Source organism: Otolemur garnettii, unplaced genomic scaffold, assembly GCF_000181295.1.
Source record: "Otolemur garnettii isolate 467f Iridium unplaced genomic scaffold, OtoGar3 scaffold00094, whole genome shotgun sequence".
NCBI lineage: Eukaryota > Metazoa > Chordata > Mammalia > Primates > Galagidae > Otolemur > Otolemur garnettii.
The window spans coordinates 5,348,084-5,363,076 of NW_003852489.1; the positions used below are offsets into that span (position 1 = coordinate 5,348,084).

Consider the following 14,993-nt stretch of genomic DNA (forward strand, 5'->3'; position numbering starts at 1 on the left):
AACATGTCATGAGTGGGAGATTATGGGAACCAATCAATAACAGAAAAGATAAAATTTTTCATGTTGAACAACCTTTGAGATTTTTAACTTTTTAAAGCTAGTATCTCTACAATTCCTCCTAATAAACATCTTTACTTGTTTCAAGTGCTAATGTATTTAATCACAAGTGAACATCTGCAACTCCACAATCTATAGTCTATTTCCATACTCCAAAACTAAGATTTTCTTTTATAAAGTCATAAAAAGTTAATGAACTTAAAGAAAAAAAAATGGTAAAAATTAAACCATATTTTAAAAAGACTTAAAGTTATGCTTTTTACATAATTATTTTATATGTCCTCATACATCAATATAAAAAATACATTAATACACAAGTTACAAATCTATTTCATCAAAAAAATTAAGATAACATTTTCTACTTTGAAATGACCACAAATCTCTCTGTCAACAAATGTTCAGTTAACAGATGTATGGCCCTAGACAATGTTGAGGAGGGTTGTTACTACCTAATAAATGTGACTGGTCATGTAGATGGATTAACTAAGAATAAAAAAAAAAAAATCAAAGAACAGAGGGAATTTCTTTACTCTTAACACTCATAGCACTAAAGGTTTATATATTTAATTCCAATTTAAAAGGAAAACATCTGTATGTATCTGTCCACATCAATTAATTAACAGACACAGATACAAAGTCACTGCAGTCAACTGAAAACTTGGCTAGCATTTCATTAAAGTAAAAAAAAAAAAAAGTCTAACATAGTTTGTTAACCACAAAGATAGGAGAAGCAGAGAATTACTATTTGGATTTCAAAAAATATATAAAAACCAAATTTAATAACCAAGAATTTCAAAGATTTTATTCTAATTGCAGTAAGGTGCACATTTTCTTGAAGTGCCCTTGATCTTACTTACTATAGGAACTAGCACATGAGTAGCTGCCAAATGTAATTTTTCATCAGGATGTCGACCCATATATACTAGAAGCAGATTCTCTCAAAAGAACATGCAATATTTAAGGTTAATGCTTTAAAGATTCACACAGTTTTTAGCTATGTGTTCTGAATACACAACTGAATATACTGTATGTACTATATACAACCTAAAAAAACCTTATGTAGCAAATATTGCCCTACTCCTATGTGATTCTAGATTCTATAGTTATAGCAATAATTACAAACTACTAAAATAAAATCTTCCTTTAAGAGTTATATTTTTAGAATGATAGCTATGATACAAACAAAAAAGTTTATGAACACATGGGAAAAAAACACAACCCAAATAATATGTTGCTAGCAAGATTTAGATACAAGCATAACATATATACATCTAAATCTAGACTTTAAAAACTACAAAGATCTGTTTCATCTGAAGATACTGGTGCCATGTATATGTTCTGGTGTTACTTTAAGATTTCTTGTATTTTTTTTATATTGATAAGGAAATAGGTTGTAATTTTTTTGTTTATTCACTAAATTACGTTACTTGTTACTTGCAAGAATGAATTTTTTAAAAATTATCCCAAATATATATGGTCTTGCCTTTAAAAAAATGTATTAATCTTAAGATTTATGTTATGACAAATGTCATTAGACACAAAAAAGAAACCTTACTATGAACTGAACAGTTACAAAGAGCTATATAATTATTTACTTATGAAACAAATGGTCTCACAAAGATATAAGAGAGTCTCTTAGATTCTCCACTTTAGCTTCAGATTTGATGATTTAATAATGTTTGAAGTAACAGGTATTAACATGTTACTCATCATCTGTTGAAGAAAAATCTAATCTGAATAATTTCTAAAATTCCAAATTAATAATTTCCTATGCCAAATACATTTTTGCTGATCTTGATCTTAGCCCAATCTCTGCAGGTAACACACACTGCATGAGCCAAAAAGTCCTACCTGGCCCTCTCCAACCGTTTCAGTGTCAATAACTGTGATGATGCCCGGGACCAAAGGACTCCGTCGTGAATTACTGTGGATGGAAACATCATCTTCTGTCACACCTGAAGGCAGTGTGCCCGTCAGCTGAGTAACTACTTTCCCAACCATTGTCAGGCCACTTTTCAATGTCTGTACAAAGAGAAATAAAATGCATGACTTCACATCAGTATTTGGATTCTAAATAGAAATACGCAGTTAATTAAGTCTCCTATTCATTGTATTAAATTCTTTATTCTCTTATAATCTTTTATGTAGCAGCAAAGTGTCCCAGAAATTCAGTATGACTTTTAACATAATCCTGATATTTAGTTGGAATATCTGTATTAGTTTGAGGGGAATGGCATCAGTAAAATTTCCACAGACACCGTGGTGGGAATAAAGCTACAGTCAAATAATTAAACATTAAAGGTCCAAATGTGATTTAAGCAATAATTAGATTAAAATTAAAAGGGAAAAGTATTTTCCAAGGAAACTTTCTATTAAAACACCATATAACTAATAAGACTAGTAATATACACATTATTTTACTGTAGGATTAAAGTATATTTTAAGTTATATATAGTACATACAAGTATATTCCACTGTGTATTGAATCACATAGGAGTAGGGCAATATTTGCTATGTAAGTTATTTTTTTAGGTTACATATAGTACATACAGTATATTCAATTGTGTATTCATTATCCACGGTTCCTTTCCTACTAGCCAAGGCTCACAACATAAACTGTCTACAGATTTCCTCAAACACTTCAATTTTATAGAAGGGAAAATTAAGGCAAAGAAAGTTAAGCAAAACAGCAGCTTAAAGGGGCCCTCAGTGACAGAGTCAGAATTCAAAACCAGGACTGTCTCCAGAGCCTGATTTTTAACCACTGTCCTGCACTGCCTTGTAATAGAGTATTCCTGTTACTACTTGTGATCTCACAGTTAATAAATACAAAACAAAGATGCCTGATTGGGGGGGGGGGGATTGGAAAAACTAAGAACTAAAATAACATATACTAATAAATACTTAAATAAAATGGCCAGCAAAGCCATCTGCTGAATTCAAGCAAAAAGAAACTTACAGCAGACTAAAACCAAGAAACAACCACAAATCAATTGTAACTGTTTTGTTTAGTGCTAAAAACTCAAACTGCAATGATTATAAAACACATTAGCTTTCCTCAATTAGTAGCCAAACGTTTCTTTCAATAATTCACAAGAAATGACTTACACAAAGTCTGTCAGAGTGTTGTCAAGTAAGCCTCTGAAGGACCAACAGAACCAGGCAGCACAGTGTATTGATGTCAAGAGCAGGCCAGGAAGCCCGATTAACCTCTGAGATGCCTCAGCTGACGTACCTACTCCATTAATGATAATAGAGATGCTCCCACTTAAATGTAGCTATCCCTTTATCAAAGGAATGCCTTTCAGTTTTAAAGTCTTTGATTGTATATCCTCCCCATTTGCCCCTGAGCCTATCATTTCATGCTCTTATACCAATGAACAGGAATAAAACAGAAAGAACTAGAGTGGAAAGTAATGTACCAAAGCAAACCACAGGATAACGGTAAAAGTTAGCATAAGATAACCAGGGAAATTATCTACAAAGAGGGAAGCAAAGGTAGTAAGTACATTTCACAGTCAAAGGCACATGATACAGGAAGAGTTCTCAACATTCCTTAGAATAAAAACTATGACTGTTGATGGAGTCATCTTACTAGTGGACAAAAATCTAAACTCAAAATGTAATAGTTACCAAATCTGTAATTTGTGTAGTAAGTTACAAGACAGTGCTGTTTATCATAGTTCATTAATTATGCAGGAGGACAGGGTGAGAGAAGAGAGCTGGAAGTCTTCTTCATTAGCAAAGATCTTTGCTTTTAGAGTAAATTTGTTCCTACATAAGAATCAAGCACATCTCTGAGCCCTAGTGTCCAGAAGTAATCTGTAATGTTATGTAAGAACTCTGACACTCCATATTTAGAAATCTACGTCATCTCACAGTAATTTGTCTTTCCACCTGATTTTGATAAGGCATGTATAAACATTGGATAATTTCCTCAAATATATACAAAAATTGTGAAGGCTAAGCAAAAATTAGGAATACAGAAATCGTAACTTGGACAAATGGAGATGGTAAATTACACTGTGTTGTCCTCACAATTTGAGGTATCTAAATGTAAAAGTTCATTAAATCCCTAATTAATCTTTTATAAGAGTACTCACAGAACACAACTGTAGCTATAAGACAGCTGAACATCAGACTATAGCAAAAGTGTGAGAAAATCCGTTATGACCTATAATTCAGATGAGCATGGTACTTATTCTGTTCTGCTGCAAGCAGATTTGCCAAAGGGTCACTAGTCATCTTTAACCTTTCCCATGCCATATCAGTTGTCCTGCCTATCCATTAGTGCTAATGGTGCTGCTCTCACAAAAGCTGTTAGCTGTCATTAAGAAGTTATCAGATAACAAGAGAAAACAGAAGCATTTTTATTAAATCAATTGACCACGCTGGGGTTAAAACACATTAAATAAGACAGTTATGGGGAACTAGAAAACACAGAACAAGATTTTATAAATGTGTCAAGTAATCTCTTCTGAATAATTTCGATATTAATTTTTTCCTTTATCACTATCATAGAAAATTCATCACTTTAATATTCTTTATGAAGAAAACAAAATCAATTGTTAGGACAGTCAAAAGAATAAAGCCAGAAGTATAAACATTATATGGGCGCTACTTGGAAAAACAGAAAGCATAAAAAGGATTATTCCCTCTAAAGAACTCCAAGTGCATGTGCAGTGAATATATTTATCCTCACAATTGCGGAGTAAGACAAAAAAATTAAAAACCAAAAATTAATAATTAATCTCTATACACCAAAGTGGTTAAATAACCTCTATGAAGCCACAAAGGAAACTGAAAGAGTCATCTGAAAGAGTAAGAGTTACAATTATTCTTTCAGAGAAAGTACTTTAACACATTATCTATATAATTATTTAAAGACAAGAATTTTTCTCAAGTACATATTACAAGACTTTTTACATACTTTTCGTCATATAGCTCAAAAAATACTATATTATCTAGAAATGATACAATGGTAAGAAATACTGAGAAAATTTATTTTCTATTTCCATGACAGGCTAGATAAATTAGATCAATCTTACCAATAAGAACAACAAGGAAAACAGGAGAGAATATTTTTGTAAAATGCTGCTTGAAGGTACTGAACATTTAATAAGATAGTGAAGAGTTACTAGGTCAAAATCCAAAAGAACAGGAAATCTAGACTTTTGAGGTGGGCATTTAGGCCTAGAGGTATCTGTTGATTCTAGAAGGAGCTAGAAAGATATTTACTAAATGGTACTTTTGTTTTTTTTTTAAATTTATATTATTTTAGTAAATTGTAACTGTGTACACTGATGCATTTATGTACTGATTTGATATACAATGTGAGGGTGGTGCCCGTGGCTCCATGGGTGGGGCACAGGCCACATACACCAAGGCTGGAGGGTTCAAACTTGGCCCAGGCCTACTAAAACAATAATGACAACTTCAATATCAACAACAACAAAAATAGGGTGGCGCCTATGGCTCAAGAAGCAGGGCACCAGCCCCAAATACCAGAGGTGGTGGGTTCAAACCCGGCCCCAGCCAAAAACAACAACAAAAATAGCCGGGCGCTGTGGCAGGCACCTGTGGTCCCAGCCACTTGGGAGGCTGAGGCAGGAGGTCACTTGGGCCCGAGAGTTTGTGGTTGCTGTGAGCTGTGACACCACAGCACTCTACCCAGGGCAACAGCTTGAGACACTGTCTCAAAAAAAAAAAAGACATACAATATGAAATGCTTACATCGAACTGATTAACACATCCATCACCTCACTTACTTATTTATTCTGGTAAGACAATTATACTCTTTTCTTAATAGTTTTGAAATGTACTATTGTATTATGTACATTAGGTCAGGTCCCTCCAAATACACTTTTGACAAACATTTGGAACTGGGAAGTCATATACTAGAGCCAAAGGCCTACCAGGGGGTCTACACCTGGTGACCTTCCCTCTAAGCTTTGGCTTGAAACATAAAGATATACAATAGAAGGGTGAATCTATAGCAATCTATTTACAGCTTTCAGGTAAGCTTCATTCAAATAATTTTGATAGGACCATGATGATCCAAAACTAATCATGTCCCAGAATTCCATTATCATTTCAAACTGAGAGTTGTTTCTAAAAGTTTTTAAAATAAATTCATTGTAATCTAATTCTCTGTATCCTCAAATTAACCTAAAAAAATAAAAATAAAATAAAATAAAATTTCTGGTATACAAGGAGTCAAGATATCATAAATGAGAACCAATAAAAACAACAAACATCAGAAATAGACGCAAAAGGGGCCAGACATAGGAGTTATCAGAAACTGACTTTAATATAACCAGGTTTACTGCATTTAAACAAGTTCGATAATTTGAGAAAAATTGAAATCTAGAGAGCCAGAAACTACCACTATTTACTAAAAGATTTTATCAACAGGCTCGGCACCTGTGGCTCAAGCGGCTAAGGTGCCAGCCACATACACCTAAGGTGGTGGGTTCAAATCCCCAGCCCGGGCCCACCAAACAACAATGATGGCTGCAACCAAAAAAAAAAAAAAAATGGCCAGGCATTGTGGCGGGCGCCTGTAGTCCCAGCTACTCGGGAGGCTGAGGCAGGAGACTCGCTTGAGCCCAGGAGTTGGAGGTTGCTGTGAGCGTGATGCCATGGCACTCTACCCAGGGGGGATAGCTTGAGGCTCCGTCTCAAAAAAAAAAAAAAAAAGATTTTATCAACAAATATGTCCAATTTTCTCAAATAAATCTTGAGTGATAAATTAGCCTTATATTATGGAATTATCCCAAATGAATCATGGCATATTATACATCCTATACATCACTTGATTTTTTTTCTGCTAATATTTTGTTTAGGATTTTTCACATCTATGTTCCTGTGTTAGAATTACAGCTTTCCTCTGTTATAATGCTATTGTAGAATTTTGATATTAAGGTAATCTGCTGTCAGAAAACCAAATTAGGCATAATACAATTTTTCTTATTCTCTGAAAGAAAAATAATAATATTGCCATTGTTTATTCTTAATTGTTAGATAGAATTATCTGGGGAAGACTTCTAGGTCTGAACACATCTTTGGGAGTTTCTTCCCCCAAGTAAACTTTATAGCCCTTCAAATAGAAGAACACAGGAGTTATAAATGGAATGAATTTTCATAAGGTAACAAACTAATAGGAGTGCAGCCCACAATGTAATAGTAACATGGACAGAGCATATCTTTAGAAATTATACTAATTACAGAAGTCATTTTGATGTTGCTACCACACAAAACAGGAAGGTTAATTTAACCACAGGTAATATACAATACCTAGGTAGGAGGAATAACCATCTAGGCAGTGAAAGCATTCCAACTTTCCCTTTTTTCTATATAAAGTAACCAGATATTGAAAGTAAAATGAAGGAGCCCTCTTTGCCTGGTAGAAGTTTTAGCTAAAAAACTTAAAAATATGTTTAATGAAATTTCAAAATATTCATGGGAAATATTCTCTGACTCAGGAGTCTAATATTGTTTGGAATAGCAGAAAAAAAAGATTTTTGTAGCCACATAACATTACCTGAATATGAAAAAATGTTTTCAAAAATAATTAATGGCATTTGAGGTATGTTAACAGGTCAGAGTACAATATATGATTGGACTGAGACTGTTTCTAAAATTAAATGTGTATATGTGCATGCGTACACACAGACACACAAGACTATCAAAAAATGGGTGACGTTGATGTTCATGACTATACGTCTTCTTTCATTTTATAAATTTACAACTATAAACATGAATAAGCATTAAAATCAGGCAAAAAAAAAAAAACTAAAATTAAACACTACTCACTTTATTCAAAAGCTAATGGCAAAATTTTGTATATTGCCACAATTAATTAATAATAAATTCCAACACCCCTGTTGCTGACCAATGGCCTACTGAAAGTTGTCCTGATTAAGGTTTATGTTAAACAATTTCTTAGGGCCTTTAACACGGGAGACACAGCATACGCCTCACAGTTACCGATACTGAGATAAGGGAAAGTAGGGAGTTTGCTCTTGCTTTTTTCAAAAAATATAAAGTCTAGCGTCATTACAGCACATCCACAGCAAAACATTTACTGAATGGAGGTCACTTTCCTTTCATATAAGCACACAAATACATAGTAATAGCAAACAGGAGCTGAAAAAGTTACCCATTCTACAGCGGAAAATTATGAGACTCTGATCCAAATGTGTGAGACAGCTAAGACCAAAAGGAGTCTAATACCTAAGAAACAGAGCTCATTGTTGTTATTTTGTAAATAACGAATAGACTGACACAGGAGACTTTTCATAACTACTCCTAGACTGCTCTTCATTGAAGTAACCATCATAATTTAAAGTTTCAGAAGTTTAAAAAATATAGTGCTGCAAGCATAAAGGCGTACTTGTTAATTCCCTTTCGGGTGACAGATGTAGTTTCTCTCATCAAATCAAGGAACACATTCTAAAGCACATCATGGAAGCATTTGTGATCAATCTTGAAGTATTTTTGTATTTGTTTTACATAAAGCGGTGTGACCTTTGATTCCTTCCCTGTGGTTTACTTTAAACTGTTGTTCTTTTCTAAATAGTTGTGCTTTCTATTACATGCTGTCATTTCGATTCACCCTGCCATCCCTATTATTAGAACTGTTTTGTTGTGTACTTCACAATTCAAAAGGATAGTGGTTCTAAGAATACCTTATAATCAGCATAAACCTTACTAGCCGTCATCAAAACTAACCCTCACACACACACAAAGAACTCATTTGACAAACATGAAGGGGGAAGCCCCTTGATATGTGATAATCTTTGAAAGTGCCAAGGGACTGACTCAAGTCTTCATGAAGAGTAACAGTCTTTTCATGTGAAGAAGACTCAAAAATGTTCAAAGATCCAAAGGGATGTCTGTGTAGGCAGGAGAAGGAAAATCATAGACAAAGAATCCAGAAGGCACTTTAAAAGCTTTTTTCAAATGTGCTATTAGTTAGATAACAAACTATGGTAGTTAACGGACCTAAAGACTTAAAATTGGAAATGGTACTTTCCTCAAGTATTAGTTATGAAACTTGAGAGATTAAATACCAAAGCATGAGTGACAAACAAAACAAAATAAAACTGTGATTTACTTAAGTTTATTCCGCATTTGTGAATAAAAATGGAAGGGACAATCTCAACCCAATTCAAGAGAGAAACCTGAAAGTTACTCCACATAATCACAACTCCCAGGGACTTCTGAGGTACTCACTTTAGCAGCACTAATGACTGTGGCAGTATAAGACTGAATGTTGTCTCCACAGGCTCCGCCACGGGACTGATGACATCGAATCAACTGAGGGGGAAAAAAAAAGAAAGAGAGAACCAAGAAGTGAATTCTATTAGATTGTTTAACTCTAAAGGCTATTAGGATAGAGCTTATTTATCATGCATAATGATGGTGGCGGGTGGGAATGTTTGCATGACTGTATTTCAGACAAACAGCTAAAAGCCCTGCTGAGACACTTCTGCCCCTTTTCATAATCTGCTGGTGCCACTCAGACAGTTGCATGCTTAACTCTAGTTTTAATTACAAGAAGAATAGTCTTTAAGAATTCATAAACTCCAAAACAGTAGGATTTGGGGTCTGGCACCCTTTCCACAAATAAATTTAAGAAGTATAATCAAAGGACTTACACATGACTTCCTAACGTTAAATATTTAACATGCTAATGAACTGGATGTTTTGTCCTTTTAAATCCTCTGCGGGGATTGTAAAAGGAAACAAAATTAGTCAAAAAATGTTGCCATATTTGCGTTTTCAATTGTGTAAAAAGCACAAATTATGCCACAAAAATGGCACAAGTTATGCCCAAATCGACTGTGACACATACACTAGCTGTCCACTTCAGAGAGCTTATTTCTTTTACAATTAGGAATGAAAAAGACATGCTCTTATTCGTTCCTGGCATAAGTAAATGAACCTGCCAATTTTCAAAGTGAATCATTACTTTGATATGTATGATTCTCTCACATACTAAGCTGTAAACCAGGATTAAATTCTCTGCTGGTCCTATGCTTCCTATATTTAGAAAAAAAAAATTAGATAATGTACATTTAAAACTTTTAAAAAAATAAAATGATAAGAATAAGATATTAAAACATCACCCCACTATAACATGAGCTTTTTAAAGCCTCTGTAATTCACAAAGAATTTATATCTCCCAAAACAAAAATTTGATCTGCTTTACATAGTTTTAAAAACAGGGTCTTTGATGAAGATTAATATGTAATCCCTTTATTCTTAACTCAAATTTTCTCCATCAGTGACACTGCTTTTTAAAAAATCCTTCAAAGCAATATTAATAGAATAGTAAGGAACCTTTCAAAAGTCTGATATGCGAAGTCAAGTTATTTTTTAGGCAATCCTTTATGCCACAAGAATGACTACTTGAGATTCTGAGGAGAGTGGTGAGGAACTTTCCATATGATAAGTAATTAGCAAATGTGGTTTCACATAGAGTAAACTAAAGAATTTGAAAAGTTATAAATTTGGCTAATAAAAAGAACTAATCTCTCTCTTTCACTCACTTATCCATTCACCCACAAATAGACATTCGAAGAATTATGAAAATTATCCCTCTGCTGCCTCCTGCTGCATGAGCAAGGAAAGACAATATTTTGGAAAGTCTCCGTTTATTCCCTGCTTCAGGTATTTAAAATATTCAAGGACAAAATGTAAAAATAAACAACAAATTGAAATTCAACCACAACTGAGTAAGCATATCTACATAAAAATAACTAAGCCAGAAATTTTGCTCTAGAAATCCTCAGAGCACAATCTTGGTTCAACAAAATTAAAGATGAGCAAGAATTCTCAACAAATCTCCACCAAATAGTAAAATATACATGAAATATTGTTAAAGAAAGAAAGCAATTTGCCAAAGAGTATATACACTATGTTACCATTTGTGAAATAAAGGGAAATGTAAATAAATATATACGAAAATATACAAGCATAAAAATAAATGTAAATACAAAAGGAACTATGTATCAATTGTACATCAATTATATATCAGGTAAAACCACAACAAAATGAAGGAAAAAGGAAAGGGAGGAATGAAAAACAAATTAATAAAAATAATCTATGAATATAGTATTATTACTGCATAACTCCAGTTCAGGTGATGACAAAAGTGAGCATAATTATAAGAAAAATAAAATAAACCTGAAATCTTTCTTTTTTTTTTTTTTTGTAGTATTAGTGGGCAATTTGCAATTTTGCTTTTTCTATTAGAGGATTGAACAGATGAGTGGACAGTTGAGATCAGGGTCTACTGTGCAGAGTAAGAGACATATAAATATAAATGAAATTAGGAAGGCAAGAAAGAACCGTATGGAAGTATCAATGTAAACTTACGATTTCTAAAATATGTGTATTTCTATATTTACATGCATTTGTATGTATATATGTACATTTGCCCATTTATATATGCATTATGTGTGTGTGTATATATATAAATATTCATATGTTTTTAGCACTGTCAATTGGAAATGCCTAGAAGGGAAGACAATGAGCACAGCTACTAGACAAAGCTTAGTCTCTAATACCACTGCCCGTTAAAAGGAACCAGGAGAGCCAGGCATGGTGGCTACACTTATAGTCCCCGCTACTGCAGAGGCTGAGGAATAAGGATCCCAGGAGTTCAGGGCTGTAGTGCACCTGTCAATAGTCACTGCCCTTAGGCCCAGGAGGTATAAGAAGACCTCGTCTTTTTTTTTTTTTTTAAACAAAAGGTTGAGTGCAATAACTTATGCTTGTAATTTCAGCACTTAAGGAAGCTGAGGCAGGAGGAGAGTTTGAGGCCAGAGTTAGAGACCAGCCTGGGCAACATAGCATGACCCTAATTCTACTAAAAAAAAAAAAAAATTTAAATTGGCTGGACATAGGGGCACATACCTATAGTCCTGGCCATCAGGAGGCTGAGGCAAAGTGAGAAGGATTGAGTAAGTCTGGGAGCTAAAGGTTAAAGGAATCTATGATTGTACCACTGCACTATAGCCTGAGCAACAGAACAAGACTCTGTCTTGAAAAAATTAAAAAGGAAAGAAAACAAACAAACAAACAAAGAACCAGGAGAGCCAGAAACAGCAAACTGCAAGGTTGAGGCATGGTGACTATGAGTAATAATATTCTTACGCCACCCAGTAGAGAAATAGTTTTTAAAAAAATAGTGACTATCAGCTTGAAGGAACTTCCATTGTTCAACTCTGGAACAATTTGATAACCAAAATAAGGATAGAATAAATAATAAACCACTGAAAAACAGAAGTTCATGAGTATGTAATTAAAAATATGTGTGGAATAAAGGAAGGGAGGGAGGATAGACACATGAATGAGGGTTGTTACCGTACAAAGGCTGAAAGAGAGAGAGAGGGATGGATGAGAATGAAGGGATTTTACCTACAGTATAAAGTCAAGTGCCTACCAGTAAATGTGGAGAGTAAAGGTAAAAATCATTCTGTAAGCATGAAAGACTGGCTCAGGCAAGAATGCATGGATGCTGAAACTAGACTGAAAATTTGATAAAAAGTAGGATATATCCATGGTTTCTACAAACTGCTCATTTATTGCATGTAACTGTAAAATTTTTAAAAAGAAGGATTTTTCAGTATAGAAACTGAAAATTTTAACAAAATTAACATCACCACAAAATGACAACTATATCCACGTATCAAGGGCCACCAGATACCACGCTGTGAGAACATTACTCATGTCGTTTTCAGAGAAATATATAACATAAATACAACCAAGAGAAAATATCATAAAAACTCAAGATAAAAATCATTCTATTTTTAAAAAACTAAGGCTGGAGGTAGAGTCAGGGAGTTACATTTTTCAAAAATATCAGTGATTTAAAAGAAGACAGCCTGTGAAATATTCTATATTTTAAAGGTCTAAAGGGACATTCAAAAAAATTTTAACAGCTAATGCAAGATCATATCTTATGCCACAGGGAGCAGGGAGTGGGGGGGTCTATAAATAATATCAAAGGGTTAGTTGATGGCAGATTAAAGCATTTTAACAATATTCAATTGGCAGACAGCTAACACATTTAGGGGCAATGATATAGGCAACTTACTCTGAAATGGTTAAGAGCTCAATTTGAATAAAGGGTACATGGGTGTACTCTGGTTTGTTTGGCTTATACTTATTTTTCAAAGTTACAAGTACATTTGTTTAAAAAAAAAAAAAAAAAGAGAGATGCACTAAAAAACAAACCCCATCAAGATGTATGGCTTTTCACTTCAGATTTTGTAGTCAAAACAGCATTTTCACTGAAAAAGACTGTTACTACAAAATTTAATTCCATTTTACAATTTCACACTCAGCCTCAAAGCTAAAACAATCAGAAATGAAGAAATACCAGCTGTTATGGCAATCCAACGTAAGGACGTTTCTCTAGGAATATTTCCAGATAACCGCACAACTTTTTGATTAGCAAACTCCTTGTGAACGCCACTATCTTGTCTGGTCTCTGTATGTGACACCAGATATTATTAACATATATCTTTGTAATGGCAAAACAACTGGCACATATCCAAACAATGCATCTATGAAAGAAGTTCTTCCCCTTCAAAAACAGTATGTAACTATTTACATAATACCTCCGACCCAAATGGACCGCTTCCCACATGTGAGAATATGTCTACAAAAGCCAAGGGACAATTTACACATCTCCTTCTCGGACGTCTCCAGCACTCAAGGGAAATGTATTACAGATGTAAACATCAGAAGATACCATTATGTCATCACATTTAATTGAATGCCTCTTGTCTTGTTTGAAAAGAATAATTTGAAAAGAGCTATTTTTATGAGATATGCATACAGCGTTAGGTAAGAAGCAAAAGATCTAATAGCTGCAGACAGAATTTTGGAAAAGTTACCAAGGAATTCATCTAGAAAAATAATTTTCTTCTGTAGTTTCTCAACTTTGTACATTCCAAAGGCTAGAGATTTATTAGTCTGTGGCTTCACCAAATAATTATATTACTTACCACATCCTAATTTTGTCAAGAACTACTTCACCATCATTTCATATTATTCCCAAGATACAGTAACTCTGCAACCAGCAAAAATGAAATAAAAAATGCTATGCTTTATATTTCATTCAATACTCACACGCAGGGTACTAAATGACATAAAAAGAAATTTATTCTTTTCTTTTTGAAAATTTAAATTTACCTTCTGCCTTGACGAAGACATAAATAAAACACTTCTTTATAATAATCATCTTAAAAAGTAATAAATAACTAAAATTTAAACAAAATGGAAGCATGTATGATTCAATATTAAAACCAATGACTTAGCCCTTATTTGGATCTAGTTTTAAACATATAGCTGAAGTCAATTAAATTATTCTATGGCCCAGGTTTTCAAACTACTAATGAAGACAGTAGTCACTCCTGCCTACTAATTTTTTTCATTTTTTGAGACAGAGTTTCACTCTGTTACCCAGGCTAGAGTGCAGTGGCATCATTATAGCTCACAGCAAACTCAGATGCCTGGGCTCAAGTGATCCATCCTCTTGCCTGGCTGAGTAGCTAGGACCACAGGCATGCACCACTATGCCTGGCTAATTTTTCTATTTTTTGAAGACATAGGGTCTCACTCAGGTTGATCTTGAACTCCTGAGCTCAAGCAATCCATCCCCTTGCCCACCCAGTGTGCTAGGAATATAGGCATTGGTCACCATGCTTCCTGATTGCTAAAGAGCAACAGCCATGCTTCCTGATTGCTAAAAAGTCAGAAACTACTCACTTTACTACCAATTAATGCTGTGCTTTAATACTAATGAGTTAGAGTTCTCTATATAAAAGTAAGCCTAAAAAATTAAGGTTCTGCAGAGTCTTGATTTAAGGATCACTATCAAACGTTTATGAATCCTTTAAAAAGTTCAATTATTAGTT

At 33.9% G+C, this 14,993-nt stretch overlaps 1 protein-coding gene across 1 annotated transcript in view; it reads right to left on the reverse strand.

The window, feature by feature from the left end:
* Positions 1 to 14,993, reverse strand: part of BCAS3 (BCAS3, microtubule associated cell migration factor) — a 611,572-nt gene that overhangs the window by 419,862 nt on the left and 176,717 nt on the right. The window contains exons 10-11 of the mRNA XM_023516602.1: positions 9,295 to 9,378; positions 1,863 to 2,079 (exon numbers count right to left, since the gene is read on the reverse strand). Coding sequence (XP_023372370.1) covers positions 1,863 to 2,079; positions 9,295 to 9,378 — 301 coding nt within the window. The remainder of the gene's footprint in view (positions 1 to 1,862; positions 2,080 to 9,294; positions 9,379 to 14,993) is intronic.